The sequence below is a fragment of the Anopheles bellator genome, chromosome 2 (genome assembly GCF_943735745.2).
Source record: "Anopheles bellator chromosome 2, idAnoBellAS_SP24_06.2, whole genome shotgun sequence".
Lineage (NCBI taxonomy): Eukaryota > Metazoa > Arthropoda > Insecta > Diptera > Culicidae > Anopheles > Anopheles bellator.
Window position 1 is genome coordinate 36,848,817 of NC_071286.1, and position 19,457 is coordinate 36,868,273.

The 19,457-nt window shown below is 48.6% G+C and overlaps 1 protein-coding gene across 2 annotated transcripts; it reads right to left on the reverse strand.

The window, feature by feature from the left end:
* Positions 1-2,917: 2,917 nt before the first annotated feature.
* LOC131209081 (spastin) lies at positions 2,918-18,344 on the reverse strand. Of its 2 annotated transcripts, XM_058202064.1 has the most exons (6): positions 17,554-18,344; positions 7,478-7,648; positions 4,648-4,734; positions 4,475-4,563; positions 3,536-4,367; positions 2,918-3,474 (listed from the first exon to the last, which is right to left on the reverse strand). In XM_058202064.1, the coding sequence occupies exons 1-6, from the start codon at positions 18,284-18,286 to the stop codon at positions 3,311-3,313; spliced, it is 2,076 nt and encodes a 691-aa protein (XP_058058047.1). In that variant the 5' UTR covers positions 18,287-18,344; the 3' UTR covers positions 2,918-3,310. The 2 variants fall into 2 exon arrangements, with proteins under 2 accessions (XP_058058047.1, XP_058058046.1); XM_058202063.1 differs by having other exon boundaries at positions 3,536-4,412; positions 4,481-4,734.
* Between the last annotated feature and the right edge of the window lie 1,113 nt (positions 18,345-19,457).

Below are 19,457 nucleotides of genomic sequence, written 5' to 3' on the forward strand. Positions count from 1 at the left end.
TTAGAGAAACACTAGCTTTAGTTCGCCAAACGAAGGTAGGATACGATGGGCACAGATTGCCGGTTGCAGGACAGAAAGAGCAAGAGGACAGAGCTAAGGCAAGGGAGTCACTGTGGTAAGATAGTTTTTGTGGGTTTGGAAAATGGAAACTGATCGTGGTCAGGACGATGTTGGGGAAGGGAGCGCGGCGAGATCCTCTTCCGAGCATTACTGCGCCCTTTGTCGTCCTGCTGAGGACCCGTCGTGTGGACCGTGCAGCAAACCTTCCTTTCCTAGCGACATTTATTTGCTGCCACAGAGGCAGGGTCCGTACGCAAGTGTGATATATAAAAAAGGGCGAGAGAGAGAGAGAGAGAGCGATTGAGAAGAAGAAGCAAAAGCAAAACAAATGGATGCAAAAAGGGAGAGAAAACTGCAAATCCTAAAAAGACCCTTGCCCGAGAAGACGATGAATCAATTATAGTTATTTTAAAACAGAACAAACAAACAAAAAAATAAGTAAGAAGAGACGGAAGGACGAAAATTGTCGCGCAATGCAGTAATAAACACGAGAGAATGATACAAACTGTGAGAGAGTCTGCGAAGCGAATGGATTCAAAAGTACGGTCACTCTTTTGCTTGTAGCTACTCTGCTTAGTGAAAGAAAATTACCGCTCGGTATCGCTCGTTTTGTTCAGTTTGCTGCTCCATTGTTGTGTTACTTTATTTTGTTATCTTTTGCCACCTTCCTTCCAGTCTTGCTTTATGAAATGTTTTTGGGTTTTTGCGCGTGTTTTGCGTTTGTTTTCTTTTGTTTCCTCGGCTGCAACAATACTCGCGCGCGCTCGCGTTGCTGCACTTACACTTGCCTTTGCTGCGTAAAAGTGCCTATGGTACGGCGCAAATATTCCGCCCGGTCCATACTTTATTTAGCATTAGCGGAAGCTCACCATCCTTCAACGTCCGGCCGTCAGTCAGGATCGTTCTGCATCAAAGCGGCATCATCTCACCACCGTGCGTTCCTGTTCTTTTTAATGCATCAGCCTCATGCTTGTTTGCCTTACTTGCAATGAAAAAAGACCGATCCGCAGGACCACGGCTTATCGATCGATCGATCGGATGGAATGCATTGATTGCGTTGCTGCAAAGTAGTTCTAAGTGAAAAGGAATTTAGGGCAGGAATTGGATCGAACGTGGCTACAATAAATCGGAGCTAAAACCACACTCCGGTGGCTACTGCCTAATCTTGGATAAGTTATTTGTTAAAATGCGCTACGACGACGGTCGTCGGTTGCGACGAATTGGCAAAGATTGCGCAGAAGAATTTAAAGGTTCACTAGTTGCATTCTGCAAACGACACACAATTGTGAAACTGGAAATCGAGAAATGCCTGCGGATTAGCCGCGGACCGCTTTGCAGTGAAAACGGTGAAAAGATTAACGGAAACAATGAACCATAGGGCTAAGCTGTACAACTGTATCTCGTTTGGTTGCGATTTCGGACCAAATTCCGCTATTGGCTGCCGGTACGCCGTTTGGTGTATTCAAAAGGGTAATCTACGATGCGTATGCGTATTGTGCTAAATTCCACGTCTCTTTCTAAAATTCAAATTCGCTTATCCATTATTTCTCCCTGCTGCGGTTCCACTGTTTTTAATGAAAAATGTGTGATTGCTGAGGCATTTTGCTTTGGCGTGTTGTTTAGCTATGAGTGACGATTGATTCTGGGACGATTCCCATCCTCAGCAGTGCCTCTTGGTGTCTCTACAATTCTGAAGAACCCTCACACACGGATGGGATTGTTATTTAGCTACACCGAGAGAGAGAGAGAGAGAGAGAGAGCTGGTGGGGCCAGAATGTTGATGGGTGAAGTGAGAAATGTTTGTTTGATTTACACTCTTTGTCGGGCTTGTTAGAACAATTTTAATGGGCTGTTCTCGAAGCAAGGCAACGGTTTATGTAGTACCGGTATTAGTTCTATTGGTTTCCTCTCAACGGGACACTAAAACATACATCGGAATGGACGTGATTCGACGTCGTCTTCTTTCGGTTTGGAAGCATACAAACATAACGTTTTGCTCAATTTTCTGTTGCTGTTAAGGCATCCTTCGGGCAATTCTGTGTAAACATTGTTGCTGCTTTCCGTATCTATGTTTTGTCCGTTTAAGCAGAAAAAAATCTCAAAGCAAAGACCTTTATCATGAAGATAAGAGTCAGCGTATATGTACCATATAAAAAATGTCCTTGCGCCTCACTCGTGGTATTCTTTTCCCGCATGGCGAAAGGCTTGTTCGAATTTAACAGACCTAAACTATAAGGTAACTGCATATGCTGTTTAAGTTTGTTTTCGTGCGGGCCACACGAATTGCTAATCCTCTCTAGCCCCATCAGAAGACGCCTGGCAGAACCGGACCCCTTTCCGGATGGTACGTAACCGTGACAGTTGCACCGGGAACAGAGCTCACCAAAGAATGTGTTAAGATACGATAAGAGCTACCGGTTGCGATTGACAAACTGCTTAAGTTGTTGCTGCGCGTCTTATCACTGGTTATGGTTCGGTAACATTGCTCGTGTGCGTTTCAGCATTAATTGTAGCACCTTTGTCGTTAGCGAACTACACAGCTGCCTGCGGCAATTGGCTATGTACAAATGTCTGGTGGCCCAACTGCTCGCCAATGCCCCCGAAGTTAGCTATCCTACTCGCGCAGTGACCCGCACAAGGGCGCGACGGGGAGCGATTTTATCTTAGCTATGAAAGGTGAAAACAAAGCGCAACAAAAAACTAACCCCGTGGCACGGTGTGGCAACGAAAAGCAAGAAAAGAACCCGCGACGGCGAACGAGCACACTAACAACAGAACAGGGTAAAGCACTTATAAATCACATAATACTATATTGTAATACACACGACGTAACCTAAACTTAGTAGAAGTTGAGCGCATCGTGCGTTTATCGCTTCTTACGTCAACATAAGGAGGAGAAAGGAGCGTTCCGATCCGCTACCGCTCGCCCGTTTGTGTCGTTGAGGTATAAATTGTGGACAGCGCTAGACGGCGTACGGTCGCGTCTCTTCTGAAACTCGTCCTGCGAGGCAAGGGCAACGGATTGGGCACACATAGGTCCCCCCGACGGGGGGCGCACGTCTCTTCAGCACATGAAAGCGAAAATTCAACGATCAACATAAATAGAACGGCGTGCGATCCACCCGATTGGAGTCGACGGGACCCGGCCCGAGGGGCCAGTCGCGAAAGCGAAGGAGTAATGATGATTGTTGTGCGTCGACCTCAGCTACGACTACGGAGATTATCACTTCCGGCCAACCACCAATGATGATTACAGCGTAACGTCCCCAAAGTCCTGCAGCCACTTCTCGTACGCTGCCAAACTGTGCGGTGCTACCGAGCGCCGGATGCGCTTGAGCGAGTTGTGGAAGTCACTCTCCCGGATGCTGCGCAGCTTGGTCGGGTCCATGTTTTTCACCTCCTCTACGTTCAGCTCTGGAAGAACACAAAAACCCGATTATGGGGGGTTCGATACGCGAATAACTCTCACTCTTGCCTCTGATCGGTTCCAGTGCGGCATCGCGTGCCAAAGCCGTCAGATCGGAGCCGGAGTAACCCTCGGTGAGTTGTGCGAGCCGCTTCAGGTCGGCGTTGCTCAGCGGACTGCCCTGTTTCTGGAGCAACCGGCGCAGCAGCAGTTCGCGCGTATCGCAGTCGGGCAGTGTGACGTAGACCCGCTTCGGGAAGCGCCTTAGCGCGGCCTCATCGAGCTCCTGGGGCCGATTGGTGGCCGCCATCACGACAATCCGGTCTGACTCGGAGCTGGCCGGTAGCCCGTCGAACTGTACCAGAAATTCGGTCTTGAGGCGACGCGTGGCCTCGTGCTCGTTGCTGCTGCGCTCCGACAGGACCGAGTCGACCTCGTCGATGAAGATGATCGACGGTTGGAGTTCACGGGCCACCGCAAACAGGGCCCGCACCAACTTTTCGCCCTCCCCGACGTACTTGCTCGTCAGCGTGGCGGCCGATATGCTGAAGAAGGTGGCCGAACACTCGGTGGCGACGGCCCGCGCGAGCAGCGTTTTCCCGTTGCCGGGCGGACCGAACAGGAGCAACCCCTTGGCGGGCGTCCGCAGACCGGTGAACAGTTCGGGTCGCACCGACGGCAGTATGACCATCTCCTGAAGCGCTTGCTTGGCGACCTCCTGGCCGGCAATGTCCTGCCAGTTCACCTTGGCCCCGCCCTCAACGATCTCGTCCATGATGATCTGCACCAGCTTCGGTTCTACGCCCTTTACCGAGATCGTCGGCTGCGGTGTCTGCGCCGCTTGTGGCTGCTGGTTGCCACCGAGCGGTGTTTTCGAGCGTACCGGTGCCGGGCCGCCTTTCTGGCCGTTACTGCCCGCTTTCCGTATCGGTGAGCTACCAGGAATCTGCCAAAAAAGAGAAGAAAATCCTGTCAGCGAGGACACGCACGCTGCGAAAAAGGGTTCACACTTACCGAAAACTGGCGCCGAATGGCGGGTGGTGTTGCGGCCGGTTTTGGCACAATTTTTGGCATGCCACCGCTGGTCGTCGCGGTCCCTACTCCGTACGCTCCACTGCCGTTCGTCACTAGGCCACCGACAATGCCGACCGACCCACCGGTGGGGGTTGTCCGGCTACCGCCCATGCTTCGGGGCAGGGTTTGCGATTTGTTCATCACCCCCAGGTTGCCGGGGCGCTTGTAGCCAACGGTTAATTTCCGGCCGGATGCTGTCCCGGGAGAGGAGAGATAGCGACGTGATAAATGACTTGGGAGGAGCCGAGGTTTATTCAATATCTCGTCTCGTCCCGTCGTTCACCTCCCCGAGCTACCGATCCAAATCGGTGGATCGGAAACCCATCATGAACCGGCCGGCAATGGCCGGTTAGGGTGCGATTCCGGATTCCGGATACTCCCAAATCCGAATCCCATTTTTTTGTGGAAGCGATATAGGACTAGTGCATGCTTGAGTAATCGAAAATGACTAATAACTCGAAAAGTAAGCGACAGTTCGAAAACCAAAGCCAAAGACAAACTAAAGAAGGGTTAGTGAAAAGTGAAAAAAACAATATACGAAGCGGGTGCAGTCAAGGATTGGGGAAAAGAAATTCAATGCCAGCGAAGCCATAAACTAACGTCTTAAGACAGTTCCGTCGGCAGGCAGGCTGTTGTTGGCCAGCAAAAAATGAGGACGAGTTGAATGAACGAATTAACGACGGCGGCGGCGGCGGCGGTGACGGGTGCAGTAGTGGTGTCGATTCGTAGAGCGCGGAAGGTGTTGGACGAATTCATCGTTATCGTGTTTGACATGGACTTAAAATTGGCCGCTGCCTGTCGCTCCGGCGGAAAGCTACTGGTTAATGGTTAAAGCCAGATGCGGAGTGTACCACTGACAGTCAGGGAGGTCATAAGACCACTTGAAATTGAGGTACAGCTTGTGGTCTGATTGAACTTTCCGGTGAGTGTTGGATTTCACATTAATCTGTGGTTTGTTGTGTCTGTCTGTTAGTAAACTAGTTTGATTATTGCTATCCTCGGTATGTCCTTTGGATACTATTTCGCAGGTTTTTGTTTAGAATTTAGAATTTGGTACCAAATTGGTGAAGCTCTTGGTTTACGGTATTAGGTATTAGAAAATAACCCCTAAGATTTCAGATAAAGCTCTGATAATTTGAAACGTAGTTCAGGGGAATATTGGTCACATAACTCGAACTTCAAACCTAACACAAGAGAAGGACATTTAGGGTGAAACTTCTCGGCACGGCTGACACGGTACGGCGAGAAGGTTCACAAATGTAAGCTTAACAATTGTTTTTGACTCTTTTCATTTCTGCGAGATAGTTTAATGGTCTGTTCAATGAAAGCTGTAAGGTGAAATGAGAACTGAACTTGTGGCCTTCAATTAACCGCTCCTCCATTCTTTACTGAACCCAATAGGCTCTTTTCACTTAGTTTATTTACCTAATGCTCATTTTATCTCATAATAATACTCATTTTTAACACGGCTTCATCCGTAAGAACCGTTACCAGCTTCACTGTTTTGTTCGACTCAAAAACAACATCCTTAAAAAGAGGTTGAAAAGAGTGCAAGATTTTAACTACCTTTTTCCCATGGGGGAAAAACGGACCAGAAAACCTTCACGAAGACAACGGATCCCACTCAAAGGATAACAAGATCCGCGGGCGAGGCTCGCCAAAGTAGCTCCCAAAATCGCAAACAAACAAAAACGAGGCCCAACGGAATCGGGAAGAGTTTTCCGCTGTACCTGGTAGGTTGTTTTTGTCAAGCAGCCGAGTTATGTGCTTCCGACGCCTGCGGCCTTTTCGCAGCGATGCTTGGCCGAAAATGAGATTTTCCGGCAAAGGGACGCCCGCCGGTGGCTGGGAAAAAGTACCATTGTTTATAATTTTTCCGTCGCCCGTCGCCTATTCGATGGCGCACAAAACGGCCAGTGTCGGAAAAGGCGCTCCGATTTCTCACCCTGCCAACGCTGATGGCGATGATGGGAGAATGGTCATACTTATGACCCTAACCTTAAAGTGACAGTGCCGATCCGTTTTCTCTGGTCCATCGCCGGGGTTCGGGGCGAGCTTACCTTCGCTGTTGATTTGCTTAATGGGCAACGTTTGTGGTACGGCGGCCGTCGTCCCCGTCGCCGTCGTCCCCGGCAGCCCCGCCGTAATCCTGGCCGACGTCGGCGTGGTCCTGCCACTGGGGCAATTTTCATTGAACGATATGATCTTGTTCTCGGTGTTGTCGTTCGGCTTCGATTTGACGTCCCGGTAGGCCGTGGTCGTGGTCTGCTGGCCGGACGGAATAAACATGGGAAGCTTAAACTTCCCCGGCCCGGCATTCCGTGGCTGCAGCGTCGAGGACGACGACGACGATGACGACGACGAGGATGAGTTGTGAACGGTGGTGGCGGATGAAGACGACGATGAAGCAGGACGATAAGTGGCAGCGGCATTGGCCCCAGCAGCCAAGGTACGCTGCTCTTCGCCGGGTTCCGCCGTGTGGTTCGTGTCGCTTACTGTGAACGTGTTTTGCCGCCGAACGGCGTGACTTTTCTCTGTCTGTCTACTATCGGCCACCGTGTCAAGGCGTGTCGCCTGCAACATACATTCTAGAGGAACGGGGATGTGCCGAAAAAAAAACGGGGAACGGAAATCAAATCAGACAAATCAGCTCAGGACAACTCATAAACAAAATGGCGTGCACACAAGCGCGCGAGCGCATGCAGACGCGATTACAGGCGACAGGTGCCGACAGGAAGCGTTAGTACGAGGGTTTGAAAAGCTACGGGTATCCGCAAGGGTTACGCCAGGAGCCGTGCGCTACGTTACGTGTGTGCCATGCACTCCGATCAACGGGATTCTACGACTACGACGGACTATGCGCCTCCACCGAACGCGACCATGTGGACGCAGTGTGTTTCGACTTGTCTTCTCGCCCCACCCGGACTGAATACCTACCGAGGAAGTGCAGCCGGTCACGTGCCATCGACAGGTTGGTCTGCATTTTATCGTGCAACCGTTGGGCGCGCTCCCATACCTCGCCCCGGCCACCCCAGCATTCGACGGCGATGCCACGCTCCAGCTCCAGGATGCCCTTCCGGTACAGCTCGATGGCGATCTCTTTCTGATCTGCAATTGGCGTAAAGAAAATGGGTCAGCAAATTGTAATGTTTAATGCGGCAACAGATTACAAAGACATAAAGGTAGAGGTAGAGGTATTCCTTCTTGGGGTATGTTCTAGTTTGACGAGTGAAGCAAAGGCCACATTCAGCAAAGGCCAAGACCTTTTAAGCTACTCTTTCGTGTTATGGCTCAACGTTTGGTTTAGCAAAGCTCAAAAGGTTCTTTATTAAAATTAAAGCGAACTAGCCAAAATAAAAATTTAATAAGAATAAATTAAATAAATGCTTAAATTATACCTAATGGTCGTCGGATTCATAATGTATTCGTATCATTATTTCAGGTATCACTTGAATTTCAGTTCTACAGCAACGTTTGATGCATCTTCTGTTGATGGGTCTTGGCAATGCGTGAGGTTGCCAACGAATTTTATAAATGATCAATGTTCGATGTGAGGCCTCGAACACCATTTGCCTTTTTTATATATTATCGTGTAAAAAATGTGTAAAATGAATCAAAGAGTACCACCAAGAATCTTGTCTTGCAATGGATGCAGGATTTCAGATTACCCCAATCATAACTAAAAATTCATAATACTCTTAATTTTAAGTTACTTCATGAATGCGCCTAGTTGCGGGTAACGATTTATGTGAAATTTTAATTTTAACAACTTTCGAGCGAGCAAAACATATCATAAATATCGAGAAACTAAAGCGTTACACACCAAGGAGATGAATTTTTACTTTTTGAACCCATCTTCCTGAATCGCCTACCAAAGGCTGCACCTAGGGACCTCGCCACTAAACTAATCACCCACTGTTGGGCAGGTTCAACCAGAAAGTCCGTCATCCGTTGATTAGTTTGCGGTGAAATAAAATTAGTCCAACCGTAAGCCGCATCATCCTTAGCCGAACTGTTGCCCGGAGCCCACTCCGGATGATTGCCAGCGCATCTCGGATACCGGGTGGACCCCCGGTTTCACTTTAATCCGACCGCTCGGGGTCTAGGAGCGGTTTAGCATAGGAGATAATTAAATTTTCGCTTTCCGTGACCTTTCATCGGTTCAGAAGTTATCTGGCCCGGTGGCAGGTTAGCTTGCTGTGCTTCGTTCCTCGATATCTTATCCTTTCCGCTTCCCCGAAGTGCCCGACCGTTGGCATTCGACCCATTGAGAGGTATCGAAAAAGGATCAAATATGCATCCGTGGGGCTACAGTGTGCCCCGGAAGGCAGCGGTTGCGGCCCGTGCGCCTTATAAGGTGAAAATTTTGGCATCGAATCTGGCGACTGCATCGCCGGACCAGTTTACCGGGGCGATAGTGGTTTGCCGCAAAACCCAAATATGATGCATTTCATTATCACCGGGCGCATCATCGTCGCCGTTGTCGTCGGATGCTAACCAGCGGAGGGCAAATGTGAAAATCATACGCTTGGCTTGTGGTGGCATATGAGGGAAAGCTGAAAAAAACATCATGTGTCGGTTGACGACAGACAAAAACCAACTGCGGAGGGTAATGCATAGAAAATGAGGCACACCGTATTCGGTGCAGAACATGCTATAGAACGAATTTAACAAGGACAATACATTTCTTCTCTTGCAATGGACGCAAAAGCAGTACAGCGCCACCAGCACGATAGGAGAACTGAAAAGCGTCCTTAAACAGTAAATCGAAGCTTAACTAAGATCCCAAAAGTATTTGCTGCCATCGCGAAAGTTGAAGTTGTTGATAAAAAAGTTGTTGATCAATAACAAATAATTTTCTAGCGTAACCGATTGTTTCGTTTTCAGAAGTAAACTAACCGACGAAGAACGTTAAACGGTCACAAATATGAGTGGGGATGATAAAAATAGCAAGGAATTTACAAAAATCTTTGACAAAAGCGAATCAACACCAAAAAGGAATAGCACAAAGCGCAATAAACATCTCAGCTTCGTCCATTAGTTAAACACATCTCAACTAAAACACAGAGTAGAAGGATAATGGGTCCTTTCTGTGCATACCATTTGACCTAGACTTCATGATGGAGCCAAATTTGGGCATGCTCTCATAATGTTTTAGCATTCAGTTCTAACGATGCCTTCATTCTGGCAAAAAGCGCTCCGTGCTGGTGAGTCATTGGTAAGGCTCAATTACAGTCACGAAACGGTGGAATGATCCTGTAAGCTTGCCAATCCAACACTACGAGGCAAACGGAATTATGGTCTGGAGTTGCAGTTATGGAATGGAACTGAAAAGATATCCAGATTTCCGTGTCGTGTTGAGCCGAAAGTGTAACAAAATTTGACGAAAGAAATAATCATACAAAAAGTTATGCGGCTCAAGAATGACGATGTGGCTATTCACCACAAAGTGTTGGCCAGCGATTCCAAACATGCGAGTCAAACCATGAGATTACTTGAGAAGATACCACATATAATTAGCTTAATCGCTACTTTCATTAAATAAGTCTGGCCAACAATAATACCCGAGAGCTGTTGAAAGTGCTTTATGACAACGCCTAGTCAGCTAGCCTCACGTAAGCCTCTTATGGACACCGATCCTGGTCCTATTTGCATCACCATCCAAATCCAGTCGCAAACCAGGTGCTGCTGCACGGTGTTCCAAATTAGCGGCCATCGTCGAGCGAGACACTAGCGTTCACTCACCATCTGCGAAGATGCTGGCCACCATTCGGAAGGAAGTCGCTCATTACAGCATATGTGTGGGGAAAGTGTTTCGGAAAAGCTCACATCAACGAGACGCGACATCCCTTGGCATCGTGCCCTGGCATGCATCATCACCTGGACGGTGTCACCCTTTCAGCCCCATTGTCGCTGCGCCCCCGGGGGGAGTTTGAAGCGATGACAAGTGGCTGCTGGCTGCTGGTCCAAAGCATAACCCACTCCACACGGACACTGATGGCGGGGTGGTCATGCCTGAGGTTGCTGTTGTCGAGCAAGATCCTTTGACAGCATGCGACCCGTCGGTCGAAGCTTTCGCCCAACAATGGCCGGATGCACTTTTTAATCCAGAGCCCGCTGAAGTATGAATGGAAAAAGGGCTAGTTTGTGGCCATACATCTCCAAGAGGACCTGTGCCGGAGTCTGCTCCTTTATGGGCCAGAGATGAATGGCCTCTCGTCTTTGTTCGCTAGCATCATCAGCATCCGAACCGGTGCGCCCGGACGTAGTTGATGCGAAGCACAGGATGACACCAGCATCGTTGGGCGGTGTTGCAGTACATTCCCTTCTTGACCTTCGGCGACACCCACGCTGCTATAAGGCAAGCAGCATTCCTCGGAGACTGGAACGATGGCTGCGTGGAACGATGGAATTTTGTGTCCCGACCGGGGCGACCCCACCAACTTTGCATTCAAAGAAAACTGTCTTAGCCGCAGAGCAGTGTGTAACTTGCCCAATCGAAAGCAGTAGCCACAACGAATGGGATTGAGTTCGGACGGATGACTTTTTGCCTTCGGCCATCGAGCCCCTCGCCCGGTTTGGGGTGGTGTACTTGGTTCTAGCATATCATGTTGGATCGAAATTTTATTGATTGATCAACTGCTGGCTGCCGAAACACCCCTGACTCCGCTGGCGGTCTCTTTTTAGGCGGTCGAAGCGGGTAGGCCAGAAAAATGTACTTCAAACACGCTCCAAACCCGTGAACTGATAGTCGCTGGCGATGTGAGTGCCCACCGTCATTCCGACCTGTTCCGACCAGTGGGACGTGAGATTAATTGGATGCCGATGTTTGCACAGTTTGGATCCCTTGACTGTTTAATGCTCCTCACGATTCCATTCGTTTCGCATATTAAACTGTCCGAAGTGGTTAGGAGCGAGACGTTTTCTGCCTCTGTCCACCATCAGTAAGTGGTTCACAGCACAAGCTGGCTTATCCACCGCCCATCGAATGTGGCAAATGGACACCCATTTGCCACATTCGCCGTTCTGCAGCATCATCGCGCACCGACCGATGTGAAATGTTCCGAGAAGGGTGGCCACACTTATGACCGTGGTCGACGTGAACTTCTGGTACGTTGACCGAAAACCCCGGAGTCCTCGGGAGGAAGTGGCAGATATTTGGGCAGAAGAGTGCGCAGAATCGAACATTTGGCTGACGCCTGGTGATTCCACCGTGCGAAGTGGATGCGATTCTTCAAACGCATGTGGTTCAACAAAGTGTGTCGGAGGTGGCGAACCATACTGCTCGGGACCTGGACCTTGCCCGAAATGGAAACCTGTTCACGAGAGATTAACTCTCGCGGCGGCTCTGAGTCAGATGGTTGGTGCGGCAAGTTAGAACATGTTTGTTCTTGATTCGAGGAAGTCGGGGGTGGAGTGTGAGCCGGGTCTCGGTAAACACACCTCAGTAACATACACCCCCCTACCTTCACCAACAATGGACACTGGGCTTATAGTTGGTGAGCAAATGCAAACAATAAGTGCCAGTTCCTCTAATGGATGGATGGATGGAAGCGATGGATCAATTGACCATTACGGAACCTCACGGTAGCCCCAAAAAACGATGCGGTATCTGATGGTGTCTGTGATTAGAATTAATGCGAAGCATGCGTTTAGGTTCGGGTCCGGTTTTGCTCGTCGTTTTGCACATTTTCTTTGGGTTTCATTGATCGAATTCAAGGATTTGGTAAAACGCTGGCCAGCGAACATTTTTACTTTGGTTCCTTGCTTCACAGGCAAAGTCGCATGCAAAGCATGTCTGCGGTTGTTTGTCAACGCTCAGTTCAAATGCATTTTGTAATCATCTTTAGGTAAATATCTGTTTAACATTACCATAACAAATTTTGCGGTGACGGTTGACGGAAGATAAAGTGACCAAATCACTTCACCAAACCAATTGAAATACCATACGGTCTTTGTTGTTGGCTAATTTCTGAACAGTGAAGTTCAGATATAAACATTAAGCCAAGTTATAGACCAATTCATTTTATACGACTCAATTTGATGTGTCGTCCAAATGCAGAGTTTCTTCGAGTAGTAAACATGTATAAAATAACTCCAAACTATTACAACGCTGATGATACTCCGTTCTCTCTATGAGAGATGAAAAAAGCTTCATGCTTAAAATATCTCAAATGATAGTAACAACCACATCGTTTAACAACAAAGTATTGTAACTATCTTCTGAAGCTTGGTACGTTTCTCTATCTTGAAAACCTGTTGAAAAATCTTACGAAGTTTACCGGTCAATCGGTCATATACATCTCATTCATTTCTGTCTCAGCTATCTAATGTTCAATAGAACTGAATCCTTTATACGTCCTTTCGTCGGACAGTTTGAACACTGGTAAGGTAGGTGAGGTTTCGTCAAATGAAGATCCCTCGATTTCCACAGAAAAAAAAACAATATCAATCAATTTCATATGCGGTTGGGTGAATGAAAAATAAAGAAAAATAAAACTATTAAAATAAATCCTTTTATTCTACTCCCTGTATAAAATATGGCAAAAAAATCGTTGGATTGGGTTGGTCTTAAAAAACTACAAAATGACAGTGACCGGTTGGGTATAGCACACCGTTCGGTGGACCACCCAAACAATGGAGAACAGAGGTTCGCCTAAAGGTGGGAAAACGTTCCGACACGCACCGGAACGAGCTTCTCACTTGGGCCGTTCCGGGGTCCTTATTTCCAGTCCATTAGTTTTCCCACGAACCCAACGACGTGAGCGATGCACTTGATCTAATAACGGAAGCGCAACCTTCGGGTTCGCGCAGATCCGTTGCACAGAAATAGGTCGACGGCGGTATGTGAAGGTGCGGCTGCTGTCCAGACCGGGAAAATTACAGGTCCGTGTGGCACAAGGCACGCAAGAAAGCGCAATTTTCCAGACCCATTAAAACCGTCGCGACGCGTCGGCTTGGCCTTGCCGTTCCCGGGGACGGCCCTGAGGACCGAAGTTGATTTATTTTTCATTTTCACACCGTGCTCATTTCTCGTCAACATTGTGTTGTGGCGTGTGAGGAAAGTTGCTGTTACAGTTTAGCGACAGCGTCTCCAGCCTTGGAATGTAATGGTTCCACACAAGGACCTAATCCATCAGACAGCCACGTGATGAGTGGCAGGACCCGAAGCGAAAGCACGTCACATCAGCTTCTTACGAGAAAAGTTTTATATTCCATTGTTTCAAGAATCGTGAATCGTCTACTTTCTTTGTGGAGGGTTTCATTTTGTGAAGTCTTGATCCCTGGCGCATCTGGCGTATTACAGTGTTTGGCGAAGAGTTCTGATGGAGGTAAAAATTGATTAAACGGACACAGCGCGGTTGCTCTGGCGATACGGACCGTTTTACGATCGGTATCAGTTTACTCTTGTCAAACAACGCACTTATCCACAGCAGAACGCCCGCAAAAGACCAAACAGGGAGTGGCCAGATTTACGATATTAGTGTTGGGAACGGTGGTAAGCATCCAAGCATGGTTTAGCACATTATGGCCGCGGTTCCAGGTCAGTTTCGACACGTTTTACAATCAGGTACCGTTTATGCTTCAGAAGGCAAATATAAAATTTGATAAAAATTGATTAGATTTGAGGCATATTTTGGGATGGAACAGGTAGTATCCAACATATTTTTGGCACTTTCTACAGTTTTAAGTTGTGCATGGCGTGTGGAGAACTCCTACTGTGTGACGGAAGTTTCGCTAAACTATTATGCGTAAGCGCTTAACATACTACCAAAAGGACGCACGCCCAGTTGGAGACGGAAATGCGGACCCACAAACTGGCGTTAATACTTTCCATTGCTGGCGCCATTATTGAGCTCTCTTTCTGCCGCTGTTTTCTTCGACCCATTTTCTTTCCTTCGGACCGACGGGCGTCGCACGTATTGGCCGAGGGATTGCGCGATCGATTGACCACCGTCCGCACCGTGTTACCGTGCTCCGGTGGACACCACATGGAGCGCCCAAACGCAAAGCATTCGGGCAGACTTATGATATCCTCGCGCGCAGTGCGTGTGCTCTGTCGCATTGGCGGACACTCGTTTAGCACCTAGTTTCCAGCCGAAAGAAAAAACGACGAAACGGAACGTGCACAGCAAGGAAAGGCCGCTCCTGATGGCCAAAGAATCGGTGCTGTGTGCGAAATGTATCGTTCACCAAGCGGACCAAACATTGGTACCAAAAGGTGACGCACGTGAACCGCGAACCGGAACGTGATTCACGTTGATTGATTCGTATTTATGTACCGATCGCGATGGCCATCGGTCAGAGTGTTACATCCGCAGTGAATGCAAGCAAAACAAAACGGACACACGGAATAATGCAGTGCATCGGTCCAGTGGGGTGGTAATCGATTCAGAACAATTAATGGTAGCGCGGATTTTGGCTCCGCCGCTGATTTGCATTCTGTTGCGTTTTGTATGGCAACCGGCAGTTGCTGCTAAATTGTGCAGAACGTAGGGATTCCGATGGCTTCCGAGGGCCAATGCCCTAGTTCCGGCTACGTGCCCTGCAAATTAAATTACTTTAAACAAATTACAAAGCCTTTCGGGTTTATGAGGGGTTTATTTTTTGCATTTTGTGAAGTATGCGAAATAAACTAGATTTTAAATATAAAAATGTTCAAAGAATTTCCGAAAAACCCGCAGATTCATGAATTTTCTACAACAGAGCCTTTGGTCCAGTGCGTTCCTTGAGAAAAGAAAGGTGTCATTGTAAAGGTAGAATACTTTGTCAACATATTTCCTTAATCTAATTCACAAGAAGCCAACTGTTGCGGCACCAATAAACCACTGTTCGAAATTATCCGATGATTCAATGGGGTCCATGAACTAGCCCCATGCTTGTATTAACGCCGAATGGTGTTGCTGACACCATAAAGGGAATCTCAACGACTGGTTCCGGTGGTCCGTCTGAAAGCGTGAAAATCACCATCACAACTCGTTAACATTTCCGAAATATCATTGGGACACTTTGAATGAAGCTTGACGCTTGACGCTTGACGCCATCGCCTCATCGTGTAAGTTAAATTATTAATAACGGTCCGTCTGGATCGATCGATTTTTATTGTTCTACTTGCGTTGCTTTTTTTCGGTCGCTGCCGTCCACCATATCCCTCTCGGTGCCATTTAAACGCGAGGCCTTTTCAAAACCCTACAGTCAGCCTCGACAACCGCTAATGTTGGGATAGGGCATGATTGCGTCGGTCTCACGTGCGGTACCCGAGACCGTAGTTAAGCTTCGGTGACTTTGACATGCATTTGACGTGCAGAGCCACACCGCCCGCTAGTGCGCCGACCACAAAGTGGCGTGCAGACAAACCGTTGTGGGATGGTTCAAAGTGTACCGGCAAAATGGCAACAGAAAAATAGAACAAGGACAAAATAATTATGTTGGGGGCTAGTTTTCCTTTCCATTAAAGCCAATCGCTCCGTGTCGGTGTGTTCACGTCCAATACACGGTTGCAGTGTGTTACTGCGAGCCGCGGAAATCCACGCCCAGTATTGCGAAAACAACTTCCAAGAACTCGTCCTCGTGAATCGCATGACCCATGGTTGCGGCGAGTGAATGACCTCAGCCAGTGTCAATGATATATTCGGTGGTGAACGGCGGCGACCGGGTGGTTCACCTTCACAGACATGACCAGCTTTATGCAAAGGCACCTGCTCATTTATCACTTTCCCAGCCAAAAGTGGTAAAAGGTTCGCTTCATTTTAGGTTTTATTTTTCACGACGGGGCCCTAACCAAGCCGTGAGGCGTGGTAAAATTAAGACGTCCAATTACTTTGCAGCTCATTTCTCCCTTCCGACAATGGAAGCTAAAAGTTGGAGCTGTGCTGGCGCCTTCCCGGGTATGTGCGAGTTATGTTTTATGGGTTTCCCCCTCGTGCCACACTTTAATCAGTGCACGGCACAAAGTGCAGCAGAAACTATGCTCTGGTAATGCTCCCGGAACCCCGGAACCTACGTGTTTCGAAAGTGGAACCGAGAACCCCCAAACCGAACGCTCCCGTTTTCCACCCCGTTTTTTGGGGCACGTGAGGCTTGAGGCCCAGACGACAAAGGGCAAACTTCCAACTTTCTTGGGGAGGAAACGGAAAAGCAGCCACAAAACCCCGAGCAACGACACCCCGCCCCGGGTCTGGGGTACGGAATAAGATTAATCACATACCGGCCACCGAGTCGGTGACCGACGAACGAAGAAAGCTAGCTTCCTTCGTTACCGCTCGCCGCCAGTAGGAAACTTCACCTAAGCGTTGCTACTCGAACTCGTTGGTAGAGTCCAAAGGCACATATTTGCACAAACGAGCGGTTCTGTTGACATTTTGAAGGAAAATAAATATTGTGCAACATTGACGGCACTAAACTAAACACTAAAAGTTTGCTACAAAATTTCCGAAGGTCGACGAAAGGTTCCTTGTGGCCGTCCACAACAGTGACCACATTGGTTCTACCATTTTGAGGACTGTTCTGCTACGGTGGGCCTCAGTGACCTTTGCAGAAAAGGTACAATTTGCTCGATCGTCTGGGTAGGTTAAAAAGGACGAATGATTTTGTAAGATTCTTGTGAGTAATTCATTGACGAATTGTAACATAAATGCAATTGCACAATGAATTAAAATGTAGCTGTAAAATAATTTAGGTTCTCAATCTTCTGATCCAATAATGGTGAACTTATAGAGGGTTCATTTTTTCTCAGCTAGAGCTACGTATGCAAATGTCTCTTCAGTGCGCAAATTCTCTCATTAATAAAAAAAGCGCTTAATTGAACCGCCTCTGCCACTCTGGCTGACCCTCAGAAAACGTTTCAACTTCATTCTCGCATTCACGAAATGTTTCGGAATGGGTCCAAAAAACTACTCTCACTGGAAAATGGTGCAATGGCATCCGCAAATTAACAAAAGCGGTAGATCGCTGAAGTAGGTCCTCTTGGGCGCGAGTAATTTATGACTGAGGCCGGTGGCAAAAATACTGACCTTCGTTATCTTCGTCGATTTTGAGCGCTTTCGAGATGTACTCGAAGGCGCGCCGATGATGGTGCTTCTGTTTGGCCAGCAGCGGATCGCCGGGACCCACCTGGCTACCGCTGGACGACCGCTGGATGGACATTTCGCGGCCCTCGCCACTCACCAGCACTCCACTGTGCGAACACTGCAAGGGATGCGCGTGCTGCTGCTGTTGAGGATCTTCTTGCTGTGGTTGCTGAGATGGTGGGCCTGGTTGGTGCTGCTGATGCTGCTGCTGCTGCAGTAAGCTGTACTGCTGCTGTTGCTGCGGGTGGTTGCTATGGTGATGGTGGTGGTGGCGATGGTGGTGGCTGCCGTCGGTATTGATAACGACTTCGAGCCCGCACTCCTTGCGCACCGGCTTGTACACTACCTTCGTGGTGAAGTTGTACACGTAGCGAAAGATCACAAACAGCTGATACAGCAGCGAGCGCAAAACGTTAAACACAAAAATGACTGGAAACGAAATGATATAAAGATTCTGCTTGTGAACCGAGCCGGCATCACATCGCTTGGTTCCGCCGTTATCGTTGGCTTCGCCCACCGCCGTGCCGCTGCCGCCGCTACCGCCGTTGCCGTCCAGAGTGCCGGTCTCGCCGTCTTCGCCGCAGGCGTGGTCGTGCTGTTTGCTGATGCTGCTGGTGCGCGATCTTTTACTCGGCGATTTGCCAGCCGCTGTGAGGGTATATTTATTCCGAACCATCGGGTTCCGGCAGCGAACTCGCCTCGGGTGCAACTCCGGGTTGAATATCCTTTACGAGATGTCTTACGATTCCTCCCTTTATCTGCTCGCACCAGAACGGAAGGAGGTGGTATGGTTTTGCGCACAAAACCCCCGGGGCTCTAAGCGCAATGCATGCTACGTGCTACGTGATGCTGCTCCTTCGTAAGGATTCAGCAAAAGAAGATCAAAACACTAGCAACCGTTGACAATGCACAGCGCGTTTACAAACAAACGAACGATCTCTCTACCACCACACTACCAAGTCTCGGGTCGCCGCGCACACAAACACAAACTTCACGCACACGTACAGTAAGCGGCCGTCGCCTTCTACGGTGCGAGGACGCACAAGGTAACCCGAACAACGGCGACTCCTCTGCAACGGGCCTTCTGGCTACATCCCCCACGGGTCGCGGGGAACCGAAGGACGACCGGGAGCTTGCGTTGCGAACGAAATTTCACTACACTCTAGCTTCTGGGGCATCAAAACGGTGTGTGCACTCGCAATAGGAGACACACTATGCCCTGGGTAGGACTTTGTGAAAGATGATAACACACAATACACAGGAACAAAATGCTGCTGCTACGTTGTTACTAGACTATGCTACGGAACGACAGTCACCGAGATATTTGCGCTCCTAGGTGCTGGTGACTGGCTGCGCATTGCATTGTGGACGCAACAAAACAATGGTCAGAATCTGCCTACCAACAGCAGAACAATGGGAGAAACCGATGAGCCACTACAAGAAAAGTGTATGTGTGTCTGTTACGAGCGGAAGAAGAGTGGACTTCCTCCGGAACAAACAACGTACAACCCGAAACGAAAATCACTACAAACGGTCGGGAACCGAGCTATCTGGTCCGAAGCGCACGCGAATCGCGCGTTACGAAAGAGAACATATTTGCCTTTGGCTGTGTGTGGCAATCGTACGTGCGCCGCAGGGTGGCGAGCTGTCAAAACACGAGGGGTGAGCCAATGGCGATTCGTTGAACCAGCTGTTAGTAATTGCCTTTTTTCATCGAAGTGCAATTTGTACAATCGAATCGAAGGTGTGTAAATGGCCATTTGATACGTTCTATTTTATTTACTTTCCTTGGGGGTTACTCCATCGAACAATTATTTGCAAAGCTACGCATTCTTACCCCCTTTCTG